General features: G+C 50.3%; 2 protein-coding genes and 1 long non-coding RNA gene across 8 annotated transcripts; 1 reads left to right on the top strand and 2 right to left on the bottom strand.

The window, feature by feature from the left end:
- Nucleotides 1-845: 845 nt before the first annotated feature.
- On the bottom strand, nucleotides 846-6,444 carry GPD1 (glycerol-3-phosphate dehydrogenase 1). Its single transcript, XM_007073003.3, has 8 exons — nucleotides 6,315-6,444; nucleotides 5,632-5,809; nucleotides 4,678-4,818; nucleotides 3,961-4,099; nucleotides 3,608-3,720; nucleotides 2,719-2,952; nucleotides 2,468-2,574; nucleotides 846-1,506 (listed from the first exon to the last, which is right to left on the bottom strand). The coding sequence occupies exons 1-8, from the start codon at nucleotides 6,353-6,355 to the stop codon at nucleotides 1,410-1,412; spliced, it is 1,050 nt and encodes a 349-aa protein (XP_007073065.1). The 5' UTR covers nucleotides 6,356-6,444; the 3' UTR covers nucleotides 846-1,409.
- Nucleotides 2,909-13,334, top strand: LOC122240348. Its single transcript, XR_006219940.1, has 3 exons — nucleotides 2,909-2,974; nucleotides 11,223-12,234; nucleotides 13,259-13,334. It is a non-coding gene; the product is annotated as an uncharacterized LOC122240348 (long non-coding RNA).
- SMARCD1 (SWI/SNF related, matrix associated, actin dependent regulator of chromatin, subfamily d, member 1) lies at nucleotides 7,092-22,447 on the bottom strand. Of its 6 annotated transcripts, none has more exons than XR_006219937.1 (14): nucleotides 22,244-22,447; nucleotides 21,373-21,560; nucleotides 21,036-21,078; nucleotides 20,819-20,941; nucleotides 20,228-20,350; nucleotides 19,057-19,173; nucleotides 17,682-17,783; nucleotides 17,226-17,387; nucleotides 17,033-17,130; nucleotides 14,948-15,083; nucleotides 13,268-13,390; nucleotides 11,341-11,442; nucleotides 9,961-11,218; nucleotides 7,092-7,110 (listed from the first exon to the last, which is right to left on the bottom strand). XR_006219937.1 is itself a non-coding variant. In XM_042992249.1 (13 exons), the coding sequence occupies exons 1-13, from the start codon at nucleotides 22,418-22,420 to the stop codon at nucleotides 11,165-11,167; spliced, it is 1,548 nt and encodes a 515-aa protein (XP_042848183.1). In that variant the 5' UTR covers nucleotides 22,421-22,447; the 3' UTR covers nucleotides 9,499-11,164. The 6 variants fall into 6 exon arrangements, 2 of the variants coding, with proteins under 2 accessions (XP_042848183.1, XP_042848184.1); XR_006219936.1 differs by lacking the exon at nucleotides 7,092-7,110 and adding an exon at nucleotides 8,895-8,980; XR_006219938.1 differs by lacking the exon at nucleotides 7,092-7,110 and having other exon boundaries at nucleotides 9,499-10,091; nucleotides 10,244-11,218.
- Between the last annotated feature and the right edge of the window lie 751 nt (nucleotides 22,448-23,198).

Below are 23,198 nucleotides of genomic sequence, written 5' to 3'. Positions count from 1 at the left end.
TAGGAAGCTGAGATCCTCTGCTGAACATGGCTGGAGGCTGGCAGGCCCATAGGGCCTATTTATAGCCAGGGGTCCAGGCTGCTGACCTGTGACATTCCCTGGCTGCCAATCCTTCCTGAAACAAGGCCAGTTCAAAGCACACTCCCTCCTCCCCTTCCCGTTCTTTCCTCATCACAGGGGGTAGGGTGGTTTTAATTTTTTCCTCCTTGAGTTTCCCAGCTCCAGAGGTGCCCAAAGTGGTCAATACCTCAGGAGAAGTCCTTCAGATGACAAAGGAGAGCTGGCCTTGGAATGTCAGGAGCCATCAACATGGACTTGCTCACCCTTACTTCCCTATCCCAGATTACCCTTTGGGCCACTCTCTGGCCCCCTGATGCAGGTGTTGGTTAGTTGCCCTGGCTGCTCTGGGGGCAGCTGAGAAATAGGTATAGGGTTTGGGAGGAGAAAAGGGGTGGAGCTAAGGATGTCCTTGGGAAGACAGCGGCAGGAGGGACCCAAATGACACCTCCCCCCACTAGAGCTCCAGAGAAGAGAGGCGGAGCAAATTCAAAGGTCATAGGGAGCAGAGTGATCTGAACCAGCTATGAAAAGGTGTAGCTGTCAGCAGATTAGGTTCCTGCTCCCCAAAGAGGGCCCTGGCCGGGAGGGTGAGGGAAGGCTTAGAAAGGTCATGCATGATGGGGAGAAGCTGGCAAGAACTAGGAAGTCCCCGGGGAGAATGACAAGCCCCAGGGCCAGAGATGCCAGCATGGCAGCAAGTCTGGTGCCAGGGCAGCCTGGGGGCGGGGGGGAATAGGAATGACCAGAGGTTTCTGAGGACGCAGATGTTGCTAGGAGAAGCTAGGAGGGGGTTGAGAGCTTTGTATTTTGTTAACAAACACTGAGATCCATTGATGCTGTGTGGGGCTTGGCGGAGGTCAGAGCAAAGGGGTCCCTGGGGCCTGTGTCGGCTCAAAAGCCCAGACCCCTCCTTGGCAGCCCTTACCTCATTCCTCTTGTGGCTGAGGTACTTCTTTAGCCATTTAACTGGGCTTGGGGACAGGACTTCTGGTGTGTGAGAGGCAGCAGTGGGCAGCCCTTGCCTCCCTCTCCCTTCACCCTCCCCTCAACACACACACCCAAAGCAGACAGGACTGGGGTGTGATTCTACCCCTTTCAGAGGACAAGGAGAAAACCCCGCATCTGGAGAGGGACAAGGCAACTCCATTTCTGGCGAGATGCGGTGGCAAGAGGCTATGGGCTGCTTGATGGTTCAGGATCTCCAGGCAGGTAGTTGGGCCCCACAGCCTCCTGTCCCCCAGAAGAGGCTGCTTCATGGAGAGTCCCAGAGATCCTGGTGGCCAGGTACCCCAAGCTTCTGACTATCTCCACTGGGGTAAAGAAGCTGCCTGGCCTGGCCCCAGCTCCGCTCACAAATGTTCTGGATGATTCTGCAGGCAACAGATGAATTCACCCACTGGATGGTTCTCATAGCATATCTTGTACACAGCCATGAATAGAGGAAACCTAGAATGGGGAAGGAGAAACCCAGATTAGCCTTCCGGTATACCTCTACTACCTGCCCCCGCCCACTCCCTGTCCACCTCCTAACCCTCCACTCTCCTACTCTCCCACCTTTGAGCTCAGGCCGACTCTGGTTCTCAATTTCCAATTGCTGAGAAGTTGAACTCCTAATCCTGGGTTTAAGGCAGGTTGTTAATTGCCCTGCTCTCTATTGTATTGAACTTGCCTGTATGATTCCCTGGCATGAATTTTTTTTCTAGTTGGGTAAACCACTTAACCTCTCTAAGCATCAGAATCATCAACTATAAAATAGGACCAATATAACAAAGTAATGAAGAAGCCATTATGTATTAATGTGTAGGTGCTCAATAAATGCATTTCCTTCTTCCCATCCTCTTACACAGGCTGCTTCCTTTACTTTGAGGCTTTCCACCGACCAGCCATAAGCTGATCTTCTGAACCTGTTTCATACTCTCTTATTCTAGGATTCTTTCTCAGATCAGTAGAGCTCTGCTCTGATCAGCCCATCACTCCCACTGTCTTTGTGCTGAGGCTGTCTTCCTCACCCCTCGGCACCCAGGACAAGATTCAGGGGACAGAAAGGTTGGCCTCCAGGGAGCAGCTTAGATGGGATGATGGGACAGTCAGTTGAGTTTACTCCTGCTGCCCCAGAGCTCCAGCCCCCATAGCAAAGGACAGGAGGAAAGGACCGGAAGTGAGGCTATGCAAAGGGGTCCAAGCAATGTGGTGCAAAGAGCAGTAGACTGGAGGGAGTTCAAAGACTATGAAGTAGCAGAGGGACAGCAGGCAGACCAGACTCCCTCCAAGCTGTAGTCTCCTTGTCTGTAAATACAAGGCTCCCTCTCCACCCACTTCACCGATTAAGGAGGGATCAGGAAGATGAGTGTGGAAAGCACTTGTGGCTGTGGTTCCCTCCTCCACTGGGGCTGGGGCAGACACCTACTTGTCCACCATGCCCTTGTGTTGGAGGATGCTGTGTAGCTCCCGGGCTGTCGGGGGCCCCTGCAGCTTCTGCCCATTCAGCATCTCTTTCTCCAGCTGCTCAATGGGCTGTGAAGAAAACGAGACGGGTGGATGGAAATGGCAGAGAAGGGTTGTCAGGGGGAGGTGGAGAGTCTGGGGCTCAGATGGGAGGTGGGATCTTAGGCACCTAAAGGGCCCACCCTCCATTCTCCATTCTCCCAGGGTTCCCACCTTTCCTGTGCGGACGAAGGCCTCGGCCACCTTTCGGTTCCTCCCTCCGTAGCAGGTGGTGATGAGGTCACCGATACCACAGCTCTCCAAGAAGGTGGCAGAGGACACAGGGCCACTGCAGAAGAGCTTGGCAAAGGCGACCATCTCCATGAGCCCCAGTCGGATCACCGCTGCCTTGGTGTTGTCACCAAAGCCCAGCCCGTCACAGAAGCCAGCTCCCACGGCCACTATATTCTTTGGGGAGTGGAGGTCACAGGTGAGAAAGGATCCCTTCCTGCAGGCCCTCGGGCACCATCCTCATGCCCCTTCCATCAGCCATGTGAAATATAGTGGGTGGGCTCCTCAACTAGCTCCTCCTCTTGATTTTCCCACTTGCTGTACCCCTGGGCTTGTGCTTCCTGGCTCTGCAACCCTGCCCCCTACTCCATCCTTGAGAACATTTCCTGAAAACCAATCTTCTGTTCAGCTAGCCCTCCCATCCTTGACTATTCTGTTCCATATCCCTGATGTCCTCAACTTGTCCAAGATCCAGAGTTCTGGCCATCAACCTGCCTGGGTGCCCTAGATATCTTATCTCCCATTAGCCTGGGTGCTTTCCCAGGACATCTCTTCCCCCTGGACCACCTACTGGAGGCAGGGACAGGAATGTCCTACAAGGGGCTATAGGGAGAAAGGGAGGAGGAGGGAGGTTCAATGTTTGATAGTGAGTAATTGTCAGGCCTGAATGACCCTGACCTTGCTGTTGCAATTCTTCCTGCGTGTGTGGGACGTGGTGGGGAAGGCAAGCAATTGCCCAAGAGTGAGGAGTACCAGCCACCTCGTATAGCTAAGCCAGGCCCTCCATCAGGATCTTCTCCCCACCTCATAGATGCCTCTGCACCCCTCTCACCTTTAAGGCCCCACAAATCTCTACTGTATCCACCTCTGGCACCACTGTGATGCGGAAATTGGGTGTCTGCATCAGCTTTTTCAGAAGCTCTCCTTGGGCCTGGTCCTTGCAGCCTAAAGTGGGAAGGGACGTGAAGCTTTGAGAGGGGATTCTCTTCCCACACCAGCCCTAAGCAGGACCTGCCACCCTTTCCCTGGGGGGGAGGGGGGGGTCCCGGTCCTCCCTCACCTCTGATGCTTGGGTCTTCTTTCCTTTGCCTGCCTTATGGGGGAAAAGATGGCTACGTGGGGGAGGGGGGAAACGGAGAGGGGATGTGACAAGCTGCATTTGTCAGTGATGGTTAGGGCTCTCACCAATGGTTGTCTCACAGAACTTCTCATCAGCCACCTCGCTGGCAATGTTGGCCCCCATCAGCACACTCATGGGGATGCCAAGGTGCTCCCCAATCACTTCAGAGATGAGCTTCAGCCCTTTAGGGCCCTCGTCTACCCCCTGGGCACAGGATGGAGCTCAGGCCAGGTGCCCTTTATGCCCAACTGAGGGCTTCCCACCCAGAAGTCCTGCCCCTTCCAAATCTACTGTTCATCAGTGTCCCTCCCCAAAGGCCCTGTCCCATTCGAACTCAGCCAAAGCTTGCCGTGAGGAGGGTAGATGGCACGTGAAAATGAATCCATTTGAAAATTCTTCCATATACCCTCAACCAACCTACTTCTTGACATCCCTCAACAACCCACCCCCAAGGACCTCAAACTAACTTCCATCCCAGTCACTGCTCCAAACCACCTTCCCTTTCACATTCCTCAAACCCAACAGCTCCTCATACCCCCAGGCATCTCTAGTATGCCTCCCAAACTGCAGACATCTGCCTCCAAAGCTACTTCTAACTTCCCCCCAACCACCCTCCCCACCCCAGCGGCCCCCAGCACCTATTTCTCAGCCTCCTCCAAGCAACTCCTCTCTTCTCTCCAAAAAACTCTTGGCCTACTTCTGCCATTTTCTGTTCTCACTTCCCCTACCCTCACCCCACAGCAGTTAGCTGCACCCCATCCACACGAAAGTGTTCCTGGCACCTTAATAAGAGATACACCAATGGCGTTTGCCTTCAGGTGGCCCTTGAGTTGATCACAAATCTTGCCGATGAACTGATGGGGCACCACAAAGATCAGGATGTCAGCACCGGCTGCAGCCTGGACCACATCTGGGACAGCCACCTGTGGGGGGCGACCAGTGCTCATGGGCCTCACGGACTTCTGCTAGCCCATTCTGGAGATCTAGGGGCCAAGATGTGAGGCTGGTGGGGGAGAAGGAAGGGCAGTCAGGGGATCTAATCTGGAAGGCCTGATCTTGGAGGAAATGGAACACTGCATTCCCTCCCCCTCGCTGTCATTCCCTCTCCGGCTCCAGCTGCCCCGGGGCTCTTGAGGACTCCTGGGAGCCTCCTCTCAGTGCTTCTGTAGCCCTTGGCTGTGGGACAGTGAGGGAAGCCACAGAAGGCCTGGGCTTGGCAGGAGGGAGAGGCCAAGTAGGGTTTCATCACCCTGATTCTTAAGGCTCCCAACTGGGAAGGGAGAGCCCTTCCTGCTGTCTTCCCTGCTCCCCCTTTCCAGGTTGGGAACAAGCCACGTGGATTTGACTAGAGACCTTAAGTCCAAGGAGCAGCCTCCACGTCTGCTAATAACCCAGTGAATAAGTAACAGGATTAGAGCCTGAGGCAGGCGCTACCCAGACCCCAAGTCTTTAGTTGTCATGGAAACCAACTTCCTCGTCCTCCCTTTCCTACTTGGGAGCCCATAAGTGTATTGGTGTTGGGGTGGGGGGCCAGTGGAGGTGGAGGTGGAGAGGGTTCAAGTTCTTTTCAGTCCCAGGAAGTCCCAGGAGAGCAGTTTGGGGATTTTATATAGGGGTGCCCTGTGCCTAGAGCAGCCCTCCCAAGATGCTTTCCAAGTCCAAGTAACAGCTGAAATGACCCCTCTCTCAGCAGGAGGCACCCCTCCGCTTCCCTCTCCCAGGGTATTGGGGCTCACCACGTTGGGGGGCAACTTGTGCCCTGGCAGGTATTTGACATTCTCATGCTGTGTGTTGATGATCTCTGTCAGCTTTTTCCCCCCGATGTCTTCCTCAAACACCCACATGGTCACCCGTGGGTCAAAGTGTGACAGCTGGGCCGCATTGCCACCCACAATCTTGGCGATAGCGGAGCCCCTGGTGGGAGGGAGAGCACAGAAAGTGGAGGAGTCAGGACAAGAGGGAGGAATGGTGGCAGGGGAGGGGGCAACGCTCCACCTCAGGATGGCACCACAGCCTACCAGATTATTTGCTTGCCACCTTCCTTATGACCTGGACCACCACCATGAAAGTGCGTCTTTGGCAGTAGAAAGGAGACTTAGTCTATCTTGTACTTTGCAGTTGGAAAAGGGGAACAGCCTTCAACCCCCCAGCCCTAAGCAGCTATTCAGGCAGAGAGGACTCTGGAAGCTCCCTTCCTGTGGTGAACAGGTGCAGCTGCCCAGGCAAGCAAGGGCCAGGAAAAGGTTTGGGCACCATCTGTCCTGTGGGGGTAGGCACAGAAGATACCAGGGGTGGTACGGAAATTGGAGGGCATTTCCTACCCAGTGTCTGCCTCCTGCCCACCAAGCCTCTCTCCCTAACCCCCTGTGTACTTGGGGGAACCTCCCTTTCCCTCCCCATACTTGACAGAGTCACTTACCAGTTGCCGGAGCCTACAATGCAGACTTTCTTGCCAGCCATCGTGCTGCTGCTCTAACCGATCTGGCTCAGTGCTGCACTCCCAGCTTCTCTGCGGGGCTCGGAGCATATAACTCCACCACACGTGGGTGCAGCCAAGTCCCGCCCTCCAGGGGCGGGTGGGGAGGCGGGAGCCCAGGGAGACGGAATCTGGCAAAGCCAGGGAAAGGGGAGAAAAGAGACAGGTGGAGAACAGGAATGAGGCAGAGTCCAGGCCCCGCTTTTCTTTTTAGGTTTGCCAGCTGATGGTGCTAGTGAGCTTCTTCCCTTGGCCCCAGCCCTCCCTCCCTGTAATGGTCTCATTTTGAAATCTGCCAAGAAATAGCCCAGATGAAAAGCAAGTGACTGGTCCCCCCCAATCCCTTCTGTCCCCCAGCACTGGCCTAAGTTGTATTCAGTCCTAGTCGCAAATACAGGAATGCTTTCTTTTCCAAGGTAGGAATCACGCCACATATCCTCCTAGGACCCCAAAGTCTGCTCTAGAGGTTTATCCTCTAGCAGTGACAAAAGACTACATGTCACTGGCCCCACACTAGCTCTGCTGCAGGGCTGCGTGAGTGAGGTGCATGGGTGTAGACTCACTTTTGAGGATAAGACTACGTAAGAGGTAAGGGCCTGCTTTGGGGGCATCCCAGCCCAAGGATTAGGAGAGACCTCAAGAGCCCCAAGAGACAAGGTCACCTTGGTTACCCAGTGTTCATCTGAGGGACTCACCCTTGGGCCTCTCTCCTCACCCCAAAGGATCCTCACCTGAATGTCTTCCAGGAAAAGAAGGTGGGAAAAGCCAAAGTTAAAAGCTCTGATGCCAAGTGGCTTACAATTCTCTTGCAGACTCTGGGTTTAAGGAAGAAGAGGACAGGACAGAAAAGAAGGCAGCTAAAGCATTCACTGTCCTTGAGAGGTTTTGAGCTTCCTTCAAGTCTTTCTTGGGTTTCCAAGCTACCACATCATGGGCTCCCTCAGGTTACTGGCTAGTTTGCAAGAAGCCAGAAAGGGGGAGGCAAGACCTGGGGCAGCTGGAACTTCTGTGGAGCTTTGTGGTCTCAGATCTTGTAATGGAGAAGTGGGGTGTGTGATTTGGGGCACAGTAAGAGACTGGAAAGAATACATTGAGGGGCACTTGGGTGGCTCAGTCGTTAAGCATCTGACTTCGGCTCAGGTCATGATTTCACGGTTCGTTAGTTTGAGCCCTGCTTTGGGCTCTCTGCTGTCAGCACAGAGCCCGATTCAGATCATCTGCCGCCCCCCACCCCCGCCACCACTCCCCCGCTCACACTGTCTCTCTCTCAAAAATAAACATTAAAAAAAAGAAAGAACACATTGAACAGTCCAGGGCCCTACATCACCCACAGCCATTTGAGAAGAGAAGCAGCTCCGGTTTCTAGGCCGAACTGGAATGGGACAAATGGCTCTAACACTCCAGCTGTCCCTGCACCTTGGCCTAAAGGGCAGACGCCACTGTCTGCTCATGTGCTGACCTCCTGGCTTGGCAGATTGCTGAGTGGGTGTTTTCATCCCTCTGGGCCACTGCTGGCCGCCAACAGCAACGAGCACTAGGCCAGAGGGGAGTCTGTGTGCAACCACTGTGTAAGAGTAAATGGGCTCGAGGGCAAGTCTGTGGAGAAAAGGTTTTTCTAAGTTCTAGGGACTGCCTGAGAAGAGCCCACCATATTCCCCTCCCATGGCCAGGGAGTTCCCATAGGGAAATATACACGAAGTTGGTAGTTGGTTTCCCTTAGGAGTAAAGTTGCACCTGCTACAAAGCCAGCCTCCCACAGATCGCTCCATTATTGCACTGGCACAAAGACAAAGGCACCAGTGCCAAGTGCCAGCTGGGAACACTGATTATGGGTGATGGAAGAGAAAGAATGCTTCTGTCCCTGGTGCATATGATGGGAATCCCAGAGAATGGACGCTTATGCATAAAACAACCCCCTTGTTTTTGCCTAAATGCTTCCTTCTCTCATTTTGCCCTTAAAATCATCTTACTAAGTATGGAGACAAAGAAATTGTGCATTTATATACGAATAAAGAGTGTGCAGATTCAGAATTAGCTCATCACAGGAAGTTATCTGTACCAGAGCTCTTTTCCCAAGAGCGAACTGTAGATTATTTGCTTGAAATTAATAATGGTTCATCAGCCATTCATTACACATGTAATTAGCCTGGGTAAAAACAGATGCCATGTCAATGTCCTTGACATCAATTTTTTCCACTCCCAAGTTCTCACCCCACACGTTCTTCTGTTTTTCCTACTCAAGTCTGGTAAATCCCCAAGTTCCAAATTGGGAACAGGCTGCATCCTTGGTGGGTTTGACTGCATGCAGACAATACTTGGGTGTTCCCATCCGTGGAGGCGAAGGAGAATTTTTTTACAAGTTTGGACTGCATTGCGCTCATCCTACATTCTAAACCCCTTCATGGGTAGAACCAAGCTAGACAATGCCACCAGGTGGGAAGCTGGCACATTATGATGCGAACTGCAGAATTTCATGCTTCTGCAGACAGATCAATCCTGAGCAGTCTTCTCAACTCTGCAGAGGGGCTGATCATTTGTAGTATGGAGAGGACAACACTTCTCTGCTGGTCTGAAGAACTGGAATCTCACTCAGGACCATGAAGTGGAACCTTAGAGGGACAGCAGGCAGAGGAACACAGTCTTCAGTTGTGCAGGCCCTACCTAGATAGGAGCCCTGAGAAGAGGAACTCCTCTACAGGTGGCTCAGGATCGTCAAGCCTAAGGAATCACAGGCACTCAAGGGCAGTGCTCTTGAGCCAATAGGTGCTGTGGGGAGCTCAGAAGGTTAGGAGGGATGGCAGTGCCGTGGTCTTGTTAATACCGCCCGAACAAGAGCCGGGGGCGGGACTCTTAGATCCAGTGAGGAAGGCCAATAATCCCAACCAGCACCTGGCCTGCTTGGACCACTGGGCTGACAGAGCAAGCTCTAAGGTGAGAACCTGATGTCCGCAGGGTAGAAACCTTGTTTTCCACCGTAGTCCTAGTGCCTAGCACCACAGCTGGCACACAGCAGGTGCTCAATACATAATTGTCAAATAAAACGAATAAACACCATGAACATGGCTAATGGTATTCAGAGAATGAGCTCAGGGAATCGCTCTCCCTCAGCAGGTAGGGGGACCCATCCTTCAGAAGATTCTTTTATTAAAACTGGGTGACATCGATAAGGGGACAGTACAAAAAAAATTTTGGTCCATGAAAAAAACATAATAATTCAGTTAATAAAAACAGTTATCTTCAACAGGGACACTATGTAGGAGTGCTGAGCTTCCTTCTCATGGTTCCAGCCCCAAGGACAGAGGTTGTCCAGTGTCTCTGTGGGGAGAACCTTTTAAGGGAGGGGTGGGATAATGGCAGGAAGGGGAAGATGGGGAGAAAATTCTGCTGTCCCCAGTGTGGAACAGGCAGGGATATGGGGCTGGAGGATGTGCTCGCAGGAGCCTGAGGAGGGGGTGGGGAAGCAGGGGCTTTGTCAGTTCTGTGGGGTTAGAGCCCAGGCTGAACGGAATTCCCCCTCTGTGCCCAGCTGTCTCCCACCCTGCTATGTTGAGTCTGCGAGCCTGGGATATGCTAACTCGGGTGATACAACCTGGAAGAAGAATCTGAGGCTCTCCTGGAAAGATGCAAAACCATCTCAGTTCCAAGGGGCCAAGATCACAAGGTCCTGCTGCTACCTGAGGGGTCTGAAGCTTTGAGGGCAGGGGCTGGGGAGTCACAATCCTGTGAGGCAGGGAGAGGGAAGAGTCACAAACCCAACTCAGAGCTATTCGCTAGCCCTAGGCGCTTTCACTCCTCAGTGCCCTAGAAGTCACCAGTGGGTGTCAACTGGGCAAACAAGGGACAGGAAGACAGGGATGGCCCAGGGCTTTTACCCGTTTGATTTCAGGCCTGTTTCTCCATGAAAGGATGAGGGAGGCAGGGTGGAGTGAATAAATGAGTCACACCTCCAAGCAACAGCAGGAACAGCCTCTGCTGGCAATGATAGTACCCCAGGTTAGATCCCTGGGGCTCTGACAGGGAAAGGCAAGATCCCCCCACCCAAATGCCCTGAATTAGGACGATGGATAGCAGAGGAATCCTACAAAGAGCAGCTATAGGGAGTGTGCTGGGAGGGAGCAACAGTTAAAAAACAAACTCCAATACTGATGTGGACCCCCTACGAGGGAGTAAGAGAAGCACTGAGACAGCAGGCCAATCCAGAGGGCTGCGGACTGACCTGGGGCTCAGTGGAGCCCAAGAACCAGGGTTCCTTTAGTGCTAGAGGGCAACAAGTGAAGGAGGGGTGTGCTCCAAACCTGTGGAGGGAAGGAAGGAAATTGGATTCTGTTATCAGGAGAGCCAAGATCAACTAGCTTATAGAGTGCCCCCAGGCCTGAGTCTCAGAGAAGGGGCTAAACCTCCCAACTCCTGGGTCTCTGAAGGGCAGGGTCAGTGTAGCCGGTCCCCTTGAAGACCACCTGGCCTTAGGCCCAATCCATTCAATGCACTGATTACCACTACAGGTTCTCTCTAATACTATCTAGAGGTCCTATGTAGACCAGGGGAGGGTAGAGGCACATGGGAACTTTGTGGGGCAAAGGGAAGCTGGGGGACAGGAAGGGATGGGGTGGGAGAAGAGGGTAACAGGTGTCTGATAAGACAGAAATGTGAGACCCTCTTCATTCTGGTGTTGTCCTTGAACCAACAGCATCCCCTGGAAGGCCCCAAGCAAGACCAAGGCAGGTGCTATGAGGCAGGCAGCACAGGGCCCAAATAAGAATCGGTGCAGCCGAATCAGGGCTGTGAGGGAGGCCCTATGTATTTCGAATTCCCAGGGCTTGCTCTAATTCTTGTCGTCTCTGCTGCACCTAGGGAGAAAACAGTGAAGAGAATAGATGACACAAACCAGAAGCTGGTACCTAATATCCTGACCCCCACCAGGGGTTCAGACCCCTTGCTTTTCGTCAGTTTCCTGTGCCCAGGCACCTACCTTGGAGTAGAAGTATCGGCACACAGCCTCCTGGGCCCAAGGCTGGAAGTAAAACTCAGCTCGGCGCTCTTCCTCTGGGTTCCCCACCACATCAGTCATGGTCTGGAGGATACGGGAGGGGAAAAGAGAGAACAGACTTGTGTCCCTCCTTCGCACCTGTCATGGACTGAATTATAGCCCCTCAAAAGATGTCAAAATCCTAACCCCCTAGTACCTGTGAATGTGACCTTATTTGGAAATAGGGTCTCTGGAGATGATCAAGTTAAGATGAGGTCATTAGAGTGGGCCTAATCCAACAAGACTGGTATCCTTATAAAAAGGGGGAACTTGGACACGGGGACAGACATGCACAAAGGGAAGATGACGTGAAGACACACGGAGAACACCATCTGCAGACCAAGGAATGCCTAAGGGCCATCACAAGCTAGGAGGGTGCCTCGGAACAGGTTCTACCTCACAGCCCTCAGAAGGAACCAGCCCTGCTGGCACCCTGACTTCAGACTTCTAGCCTCTGGATAAACAGTAAATACCTGTTGTCTGAGCCACCCAGCTGGCAGTACTTTACTATGGCAGCCCTAGCAAATTACTGCCACCACAACCAAAGTCACCTCCTGCCATCAACAAGTCATTGCTTTGTCCAGGGATCCTTTCTGGCTCCCCTCTTCCCTTGTTCCTCTGCTCAGCCTCTATAATTCTAGTCACAGTCACCACAGGATAGGAGAAAACTGAGGAGACATTTCAACTCATTCAGTGCTCATTTCCACCTTCTTGCCTGCGCTTATAGTGCTCCCCTCTCGGAGAACGACCTCAAATCCCAACTTCGCCACAGAGAACTCCCCAGCTATCCTAGCCTCATCCATCTCCGTTCTCCTTTGAATCACCTCATCGGTAGTGGTGAGTTCTGATAACGTCTTACGTGGTTTACAACTTTGTAAGAAATACTAGTCTGTTCCCTTCCCCACAAAAGAAAATAACCTGGTCTGAAATAATCCTTTCTTTACTTTTGCTAAGACTTCCTTGCCCCACCCTCCTCCTCCTTATCAAAACCTTCCATTCTCAGGGGTGCCTGGGTGTCTCAGTTGGTTAAACATCCGACTTCAGCTCAGGTCATGATCTTGCAGTTTGTGAGTTCAAGCCCCGCATTGGGCTCTGTGCCGACAGCTGGAGCCCGTTTCAATTTCTGTGTCTTCCTCCTCTCTCTGCCCCTCCCCTGCTCTCGCTCGCGCTCTCTCTCAAAAATAAACAAACGTTAAAAAAAACTAAAAGCAAAACAAAAACCTTCCATTTTGTACAATCCTCAGAATGCCTATTTACTGGAAGGGATGCTGCCTGATTCATAAATCATTGAATAAAACCAATTAGACCCTCAAATTTTAAATTTTTTTTTTTTTTCAACGTTTTTAATTTATTTTTGGGACAGAGAGAGACAGAGCATGAACGGGGGAGGGGCAGAGAGAGAGGGAGACACAGAATCGGAAACAGGCTCCAGGCTCCGAGCCATCAGCCCAGAGCCTGACGCGGGGCTCGAACTCACGGACCGTGAGATCGTGACCTGGCTGAAGTCGGACGCTTAACCGACTGCGCCACCCAGGCGCCCCTAGACCCTCAAATTTTAAATCAATCAATCAATCCTATTAGCCTACTTTCTCCAAACAGAATGCAGGCTGCTTGGAAAGGAGAGATCCAATTTTCTGCTCTGCATCTCCTACTATATGGTACACAGTGACACCTCATAGTAAGTAGTAGATAAACACTTGATGGTTCCACCTCCAATTCCCTGCTTGATTGTAAAGTGGACCCTAGAACATGCTAAAGAAACTCTGGTCCTTCACTCCCCTCTCTGGCTCTTCTACCAGATGCTACAGAAATAAAGCAAATGTGTGCCCCACTGACCTAAGTCTCTTTGCACCTTTCCTAGGTTCTTTACCTTGAGGTCCCGGCATTGGGACTGAAGCCAATCATTGATGAAACCCTGAGGGTCTCTGGCAAAGCTCAGCATGAACTCCCGCTGGGTCTTCAGCTGATTGATAGTTTCTATTGTCTCATGGATCTGAAAGAAGAGAAGGAAGCTCATAACATTTTCAAACTAGGAAATGCAAAGTTAAATGGCAGACACTGTCTGACATCTCCATGTGCCTGCCACTTCCAGCCCAGGTCCAGAGTGCCACCCAGAGCCCTAACTGCTCCAGCACTCGACATTCTTTCAGCAGGTATGTAGTTTTCCTTCTGGTCTCCACAGGGTCCACTATGGGTGAAGCTACATGGTGAATACTTAATCCACAGCACAAATGGGTCCAAAAACACTCTCAGGTAGAAAAGCAGTGGTACACACAGCTGTCTCAAAAGCTATGGTCTAGGGGTTTCTTCCTGCCCTTTTCTCATTCTCTGTACTCTTCCTGGCAACCTCATTCACTTGCATATCTTCCATTACCAATGACAGGTTAGGGAGTCCTCAGTAGGCAGACCAGAGTCCATTTTCTAAACTTCAACCAATCCAACTGCTTGACTTCTCAAGGCTCCTGAAACTCTCCAAAACATAATTCACTACCTTTTCCCCAACACTCACTTCTCCTCCTGTTCTCCAGTTGCCAATCTGAATAAATACTACTATCCACCCAAGCTAAAAACCTGGGAGTCATGCCTCCTTCTCCCTCAAGCCTCACCCCACCATCTCCATCAAAATAGTATCCAAATCTCTTCAGTTCCACTTAGACACCTCTCAGATCTGTCTACTTATTTTCATCCTCACTGTCAGTACCACAAATTTAGGCCCTCAACACACCTCACATGCGTTACTGCACTGGCCTCCTAACTGGGCTTCCTGCCTCCAGATTAGAACTCACTCTCCACCTTCCTGCAGGTGATCATTCTAAATGCAAAGAGCAGGACTTCCTCCTGTCTTCAGGACAAAATACAAACCAGCTCTCCCTATATCAAAGCTTCTTCACGACTAAGATCCTGCTTCCCTACCAGGTTTCCTTTCTCCAAACTTCCTATCCGTAGCTAGCACCCTGAGATACAGCTAGCACACGGAACGGCTTGTACTTCTTAAACGCCAGGCTCACTCTCTCATCTTTCGACCTTTACATACGCTGTTCCCTCTTTCTGGAATATCTTCTGCCTCCCACGCCCCTAAGCACCACTGTCCCTTCTCCCCTTTCCTTAACTCTTGTCCTTCAAGATTTAGTTGGGGCATCAACTCTTCCAGGAAAGCCACCCTGTTCTCCTTTGCGCTCCTCAGAGCATTTCTGGCTTTACCCGCATGGACTATGTCTAATAAGGATAGTAATAGGAAGAGCAGCAGTTACCGTTTGTTCTTACGTGCCAGATGCAGAGTCATCCTTATCTACATGGTCTCATTTAATCCTCATAACAACCCTTACAGAAAAGTTCTTATAATCTCTATTTCGCAGTTCAGAAACTGAGGCTCAAAGCTATTAAAAGTTACAGCCAGAATCAGTGTCTGGCTGCAACTGGCACCAAGCACAGTACCTGGCATATATTAGGTGTTAATATATTTTAAATGAACACCAAGAGTCAAAAGACAGCCTAGAAGCTACGACAGGAGGCTGGTGACACCCAAGCTACCCTGGGCAGGGGCCCCTACCTTGTTGTCTAGAGTAGCAATCTCCTGCTGGCTGGCAGTAGACAGCAGAAAAGAATTCATCTGGGTCTTCAAAGTATCATCCACTTCCACATCAATGTCATAACAGGCGGTCTTTTTCTGATCATTCGGGTCAACACTGGGGAGGAAACCAAAGGAGCCTGGTAAAGGGCTTGTCCCCTAAGACCTATTTACACAGGGTCAAGAAGAAGGCCCAAGAATGAAGGGTTTGACTGCAAAAAGGCACAAGAGAACTTTTGCGTGACAGAAATTTCCTGTACCTTCTTTGCGGTGGCAGCTGCTACATGGTGTTACATTTGACAAAGTCTCAAACTATATTTCAAGTGTGTGTGACCTACTGTATATAAACCTCAATAAAACTGTACTGTTTTTTAATCAATGGTAAAAATTCAAACGGTACAAAAAATATCCAGGGAAAATTAAGTTTCTCCCTCCCCAAAGGAAACCCATACTGTAGTATCTTATAGGTCTTTCTCCCTGTTAAACCAAAATTGACCTGAAAATAAATTCTAATAAAACACATGCCAGGGCGCCTGGATGGCTCAGGTGGTTAAGAGTCTGACTCTCGATCTCAGCTCAGGTCTTGATCTCAGGGTCATGAGTGCAAGCCCCGTGTTGGGCTCCCTGTGTTGGTGGGCATAGAGCCTACTTAAAACACACACATGTACACACACCGTACAAAATAAAAAGTGGCTTAACCTTACACACAGGAACCCAGGACAGATCAGCTTCTAATGATCCAACACATAAGTTGGAGGAGTTACCATTGGCTGAGTGATGGTTCATATAAAGAAAGGAAGACCTTTATTGGAATTAATATGGAGTAAGGGAAAGAAAGCAGAGAGTCTACAGCCAGCCACCTTCTGCCGTGAGGAGGAGGAAGGGCATTCCTTCACTCCTTATACACGGAGACACTTTTGCCCATCCATCTTCCGAACAAAAAAGTGGAAGGAGATAACGGAATTGGGAGTCTCAGATTAAATGTTTTACCATCCACAGAAGAGACGGCAGCCCATCAGCGACGAGCCGGTACATGTCTAACAAATGATTCTCCAAAAGAGGAGGAAAAGAAAAAGCTAATTTGTAGCATCTGCTGATTTCTGTGGTTTAAATATTCCCAACGTGGCTGACTTCAAGCTGTCAACGTTAGGTCACTGATCAAGGAGCTGGGAAGACATGTGCAGTTAAGACATCATGACACAGGTATCCCCTGGTTTTGGATTCACGTTACACCACGTTGCTTTTCTGAAAGGCCTACATTAGTCTTTCTGAAGAGAATTTTCACACTTACGAAAACAGGCAAAAAGCAAAAACAGCGTTCGGCATTTATTTTGCAGCAGCATTATAGAGGCAGCACACACCCTGAGCAGCAAACGACACCACCAATCTCCTCCTCCGGGAAATACCCTTGGCATCTCAGCATCAAGCCGCTACAGCTTTGAGTTGTATCTGTGAGCATGTGTGCTTTATTTCATCATATTTTATGCAAAAGAGGTTATCTGGGGGGTCTGGGATGCTCAAAATTTTTTCCATAAAAATTAACAGAAATCACTTTTTTGCTTTGTGCCATTTCGGCTTAGGAAAGTTTTCATAGAATGCTCATACTTTGGGATATAGGGGAAACTGCCTAGTACTTCCGCTATACATACTCAACTAATAAAATGTAATAAAGTGAGAAATGATGAATTTTTGAGTATGTGTTACCTTCCTTTTTCCTCTAACATATTTTTTAATGTTTATGTATTCTGAGAGAGAGCACATGCATACAAGTGGGGAAGGCGCAGAGAGGGAGAGAGAGAATCCCAAGCAGAATCCACACTCAGTGTGGAGCCCAATGCAGGGCTTAATCCCAGGACCGTGAGATCGTGACCTGAGCCAAATCAAGAGTCGGACACTTAACTAAGCCACCCAGGCGCCCCACTCTAATGTATTAAGTTGTAAGTTTATATGTAACTTCAGTAACTGCTATTTGACCACCTGCTTCCTGAAAATTTAACAACTGCCTTATGCAAGTTGGTACCAGCCCACCCCAGCACAGTGCTGCCTCTCATACATACACATGCTTACCTGATGACATGATTAATGATGATGGGCTCTGGTGGCATAAGCAAGGCATGGAGCCGTTGAGGGATCTCTGAAAACTTCATACGTTGAGACTCAAAGATCTATGTGAAAGAGGAAAAGCAGCTAAGAAGTTGGCATTTTGAGCACAAAACTAATACTCTACTGGTCTTTGGCAAAGAATGGGTCCTTTTCTTACCTGCTGGAGGTACTTGTCACAGATGACAAACTCCCGCTCATGAGGGTCCTGGAGCTTGTGTGTCTTAATATATTGCCACAGTGCTTGGATGATCACTGGACGGGTCTGGGTGTGGATGCCCAGGAGCCGAGCCAGGCGAGGGTCTAATTTAAACTGGGGAGGCTGCAGAGAACCAAAGAGTACAGGGATGAATCTAGTGAGCTGGGTCCACATGCATTTTGGGGTGCTTTAGCAGGGCCATACATTCAAGCCATTTGACAAGCACTAAGGTACTGTTTTCTCTGGGACCAAAAAACACTAGGAGGAGCTCAGAGATGACTAAGACCCTATCCCTGTATCTCAGGAGCTTAAAGTCTGGTGACAAAGTACCCACAACTAGATTTAAACCTTTAAATATCGGGCCGCCGATGGGATGTGGCTGTGAAAGCTGGATCCCCTGACTTCACCACAGAATACCTGGTAGTCCAGCATCAGTAGGACAGTACACCGTACATTCACATCTCCTGGCCGCTTCACCTGGAAGCCATCCGTCTCCTGGGTAGTGGCGGTCCTGTGCCACTACAGAGAGGAAGATGTCAGGGGGAGCTCTCCCACAGGAAGAGCTGGGGTGGGAGGGAAGAGCTTCTGTAATGACTGAATATTCAACTTTGATTACTGAGGCTATTGGAAAAGAGCAATAGCATAAGACATTTTTAAATACTGCATAAAGCTCTGGGATTACTGTCTGTATATAAGCAGATTAACCTTTTGATTCTGTACAGGGTCACATTTAAATTAGCCAGAATTTTCAGTGGTAATTTTATCCACAAAATGGTTAATACACATGTACATAGTAAAATAACATAGCTATCATTTCTTGAATATTTACGATGGACAAGAGTCTTCTAAGACATTTCCCTGGGATCATCTCATTTAATTCCCACAACATCCACATAAGATAGGCACAACTAAACCTATTTTACAGGTGAGCAAACTAATGCTTAGAAGAGTGAAGTAACTTGCCCAAGATCAAACAACCACTAAGTGGTAGCCCTGTGATTTGAGCTCTGGCATGTCTGATTCTAAAGCCCACGTTCTTAGCCACTATACTCTACTGCTATAAAGTCCAGTTAAGTATATTTACAAATTTCTATTGGTTCTATGACTTACTTCCCTTATTAGATGGTAAAGACCTTCCCATGTCTCTTAGTGGTTGAGGTTAAGGGGCTGCAGCTACACTGGCAAAGAAAGGAGCAGGTTAAGTTCATTTAGAGAGCTGGACTGTCTCATTCTGTTTTGACTGTACCCCAAAGAATACTGTCGTTAACACAGTCTTCAGAACATTGTATAACCAGGCATTACAACAAAGGGTTTTTGCTGATGTGGAAAGTGAATCTGAACAGGGACCAAAAGAAAGTCCCAGATCTATCGATGGAGGTACCCTGCAGGGACTCGAACTCTATTAGTTAACCCCCTTAATGACAGTACCTGCTATCAGGAAAAAGTATGAGTAGGGTGTGGATAACTACATCTCACCATTATTAATAAGCAAGATGCACAGATGGCCTGGGATGTGTAAGAGGCCTCCATTAGAATTTCCCTTGAGGCAGCAACCAGGATAAGATTAAAAACGTGGGACAAGTCAGACTGTAAGAGCTCTTGGGTCCAAACAGTACCAGAACTAAACAGCTAGTGCCACCTGGAGGTCAGTGTACACACTGCAACGGTAGTACTGCGTGCTAGGGGTTACCCTTTCTTTAAACCTCCCCCTCACCCTAAACATTAAAGTTTGGCTCCCACGTTCATCATCCTCCAGTTACGGAGTCAAAGTCTACAGGACAGAACTACTCACTTCTACCAGATGGTTGTCTGGCCCATACAGGTCTTTGTCCAGTTCGATCACCAAGGACTTAAAAAAAGAAGAGAATTTCCTCTTTTGTTTGGTGGCATCATATTTGGACAAGGCTGACTAGAGGAGAGAGAGAAGAGGTCATGTTAGAAAAGACCAGAGAAATTTCTCAAGACAAAGTCCCATTAAAAAAAAGGAACCCACACAACAGTTGGGGGGGAAAAACTCAAAAATGTCTTCTGAATCTCCCTCAGGAGATGACAAAACAGGTGTCTGTAGGTATTAAGCCGGTCAGGGTAGCCACAGAACCCTGAAGAAGCAGCCTATAACATGTACAGGGTCACTGACTTACCCACCTCATTTCCCTAAAGGAAATAAGGCAAGTTAAGCCAAACTGTTGCCCATAACAAAGTGAGTCTGAACAGAGAAAAGTCTGACTCTAGAGGGGAAATGAATCACAGGCAATAATCAGCCAGAACAAAAACAGCTTTATTTGGATGGAATGATACCACCAGCAGATGGACTGGACCTATATAGAGGAGGAAGCTCTGACACAGAGCCCCGGTTCTCCTTCAAAAATGCATTCTAATTAGCTTGCTTATGAATAGCTAAAAACAGACCATCAGGGAGTGTAAGGGAATAAAAGGTGAGCTTCCCCAAGGAGCTTCTGGGATGGGAAGTAGAGGGCTAACACCCGTCAGCTGATATTCCCCATGATGCAAAGAAAACTATCCCACTTAAACTATGAAAGGCTGGAGAATGAAAATTGGGAAGGTGGAGATACCACAGTGGGAATCAAGGACCTCTTGGACAGAGAGGAAAGCATGTCTTCAAATGCTAAGTGCAAAGTCACTTGACTTTAGAGAAACAAAAAACACAAACTGAATAATCTGCAAAGGCTAGGTCCAACGGCCAGCACCATCAGGAGGAAGGTAAACAACAAATCAAATCCCAGAACAATAAGGTTCTCGATATGATACCACAGCAAGGGCCAAGCTGTGGGAGCCAGACACAAAGCACCATTGTCTTTTAGTGCAGGGAACACAGTGACTCTCTCCCTGCTGTTCGCAATAGGAGCTGTGAGCACCAGTCAGGATTCTTGCCAACCAGACAACACTGCTTGCTCCCAGAAGCTTCCACCCTAGATGTCAACCACAGCGGACTTTGAACTCACATCCTCCAGGAGCCGTCCTTCTACCCGAAGCTCCCAGGAAGCCACCGTCCCTTCCCCATCCTCGGCATCTGACTTAGCCGGATTGAAAGTGTTAGAAATGAAAATTCGCAGCTTCCGTTTTTGCTGAAGAAAGCAGAAACACGATTGATGGTGGGGCTTCAGTGGTTTGATATTTAAAGAATCTCCCCAACCCCCCAAATTACTCCTAACAGACTGGCTTACTATCTACCCAGTCCCTGGGCTGGGTAGATTGAGATTCCATCTAGAAGAATACAGTCCACTGGCCTGAGTGCAACTGCACAAGCTAGGATTGCAAATAGACAAAGTCATGCCAAGGTGCCAGGTTCCCAAGGTGGCAGAGGAGTTACAGCAAAAACAGGGACAGGGTATATTTCTGGTGCAGGAGATATCAAAAGCCCCTCCCCCTTTGCTGTTCAGTTCTAATGTAATTCTCAGTTCGTAGGCGGATGGGAGAGATATAATTTAAATGCCAAGGAGAGCCGTGCTGCGCCTTTGATTTCTCATCCTAAGCCTATGGAAGGTTCCCGAGTCCTCTCCTTTGGCGCTCTGCCTAGCACTCTCCTGCATTACCTTGATGGGACGTTTCAAGGCCTCCTGGATATCTAGCCGTTTCCTCATGATAGTCTGGTCCAGCTTCCTTTCAAAAGCCAAGAGATCCATATAGGCCTGGGATTCTGGTACCAGTTCACGAATCTTAGGAACAAAAAGGCATCATTGAGATCTAGAGCTGACCGTCTCTATTTTCAAACTCAGCACATCCTCAAGAAGATCAACATCCTGGACTCACCCTTTGAGGTAGAATTTTGTCAGCCATCTTCTTTTTCTTTGCACTGTTTGGAATAAATACTGTGATCAGGTTGGGATGGAACTAGCCAGAACATGAAGACAGACTGGTCAGCACCTCCATTTATAGGAAAATGAAGGAACTGCAAAGCGTCTCTCAAATCAAAGACACTCCGCCTACCCCAACCCCCACCCATGTGAGGCATTCTGAAGAATGAGCACCCATCTGACACAGCACCACCACTTCTGGATTCAGGTTCTCCCACTACCTGTGTCCTCACGGGCTCCCTCCCTCTTTCCCTCCCTCCTTCCCTCCCTCCCCTACCCCAGGGTCATCTTACTTGTGGTTTCGATTTTGGACCGCCTGCTGCTGGACCTGCTGTATCTGCTGAGGCGCAGGTCTCTTGCGGGACTGGTCCATCCCTGACTGGGCCAGGCCAGGTCGGACTGAAGGATTCCCCCCATAGCCAGGGGGTCCCATGGAAGGTCCCTGAGGTGTCATTCGGCTGCCTGGAAGCATACCTGGTCTCTATAGAGAGGAAAGGACCCAGAGATGTCATGACTTCCCTACTAGCCCCACCAAGTAAGAGAAAGTGAAAGACGCCTGAGTTCTTTAAATGAAACAAGGTTGGCGGGGAGGTGGTGGTGATGGAATACAACGGGAAGAGCCCTCTGTTTCTGAAATCCAAAAACTAGAGGTTCCTGTACTCCAGTTGCAGTTCCATAGGAATACAGCCCCAAACCTAAAACATAGCTAGATCATACTCAAATTCTCTCCAGTCTATTTCATATCTGACATACTGGGCATCTTCTCTAAGTCCCACATAAGTCCCACATTTACTCAAATGGTACTGGGAACTATCGTCTCCTTAGAAGCTGACCTCGATTGGCTAGCTACACCTTCTGTGTTCCTCTGGGCACTGGGGCTGCGCTGATCCTTTTGCACTCCAGTTCCCACATGCCCACCTTTGGCCCCACTTCATCCACACTGTTTCCGTACCCTGACTCCCCAACGCAAACAATGCTCCCAGGAGAAGGTGGGGATGCTAACCGCCTCCCTTCCCTTCCTCCGCACTTGCCTCCCCTCACCCCCGCTCAGGGCCCAAATCCCTCCCAGGAGAGTCCCTCCTACTTCTCCCCCACCCCTGTCACTCCCAGGCCCCCGCTCGGCCCCGCCCCCAGCCCGCGCGCCCCTCCTCCTGCCCCACTCACCGGATAGGCCGCTCCGGGCATCGGGGAGCGGTACAGCCCTTGACCCGGCGCCGGGCCCATTCGCACGGGAGGCCCCGGAGTCCCGCCCGGGCCCAGGGCAGCCGCCGCGCCCGCCCCCCCTGAGGCTCCAGCGCCGCCGCTCGGAGCCACAGACTGGAAACCCGCCCGGGCCGCCATCTTCCCCGGAGCCGCTGCTGCAGCTGCACAAAGAACCGGAACCGGAACTCCCCCCGCCCCCCGCGCGCCCCCCGCGCGCCCGCCTGTCCACCCCGCCGGCCGGCCGGCACGGGAGGCTCAGGGCAGCGAGACTGTGGGCTAGAGGGGGGCGACAAGCGGAAAAGGCCTACTGACCACTCCCTCCCGTCTACACGGTCCGGGAGGGAAGACCATAGAGATCTCTGGGATAGAGAGGCCCTGTGAGCGGGCGCCCCCAGGCTGACGGGAGGAAGACGAGGCCCTGGAAAGAGGGACCACACCTCAACCTCAACGCTCTGATGACGGGGGTGATGGAGAAACTGCTTCATCTAGGCGCAGTAGATTTAACTTTCCAAAGCGCTTTTTTTGTCTTCTTCTCTCATTGCTTCAAGCCTGGGGGGCACTGAAGAAGCGAATGCACCGTTTATTCCATTTTACAAACTGGAGAGCTGATCTTAGTGAATGACTGGGCAAAGATCAACCAAGTTAGCAATAAAGCCAAAGCCCAGAATCCAGATCTTCTGGCTAATAGCCCAGAGGTCATTCCACAAATTCAGTGCAATAACTACCTCACGCCAGAACTTGGACCCAACTTTGTCCCTGACCTTTAAAACCTAAGCTGCTTCCAGATTTTATTTTGGATTTTGACCCTGCCCGCTCTCCAAAGAATCCTTTGTGCTAGGACTTCTCTTTGGGACCTTTGACCTCTCCCTCTTTCCCTGCCCAGTGGTTCAAACCATACCTGGTGTGATGGTCAGTC

Source organism: Panthera tigris, chromosome B4, assembly GCF_018350195.1.
Source record: "Panthera tigris isolate Pti1 chromosome B4, P.tigris_Pti1_mat1.1, whole genome shotgun sequence".
NCBI lineage: Eukaryota > Metazoa > Chordata > Mammalia > Carnivora > Felidae > Panthera > Panthera tigris.
Note: the sequence above shows the minus strand (reverse complement) of the source record. Positions and strands in the feature narration are given on the sequence as shown.

What these genes read in the sequence shown, in the direction of transcription:
- GPD1 (XM_007073003.3), bottom strand. Translation starts at nt 6,355, where the DNA reads ATGGCTGGCAAGAAAGTCTGCATTGTAGGCTCCGGCAACTG. An exon ending in ATTGTAGGCTCCGGCAACTG is followed by an intron (nt 5,810 to 6,314) that starts GTAAGTGACTCT and finishes CCCTCCCACCAG; the next exon opens with GGGCTCCGCTATCGCCAAGA. An exon ending in ACAAGTTGCCCCCCAACGTG is followed by an intron (nt 4,819 to 5,631) that starts GTGAGCCCCAAT and finishes CGCCCCCCACAG; the next exon opens with GTGGCTGTCCCAGATGTGGT.
- SMARCD1 (XM_042992249.1), bottom strand. Translation starts at nt 22,420, where the DNA reads ATGGCGGCCCGGGCGGGTTTCCAGTCTGTGGCTCCGAGCGGCGGCGCT. An exon ending in CAGACAACCATCTGGTAGAA is followed by an intron (nt 17,784 to 19,056) that starts GTGAGTAGTTCT and finishes TCCTCTCTGTAG; the next exon opens with TGGCACAGGACCGCCACTAC. An exon ending in CCCAATGCCGGGACCTCAAG is followed by an intron (nt 11,443 to 13,267) that starts GTAAAGAACCTA and finishes CGTATCCTCCAG; the next exon opens with ACCATGACTGATGTGGTGGG.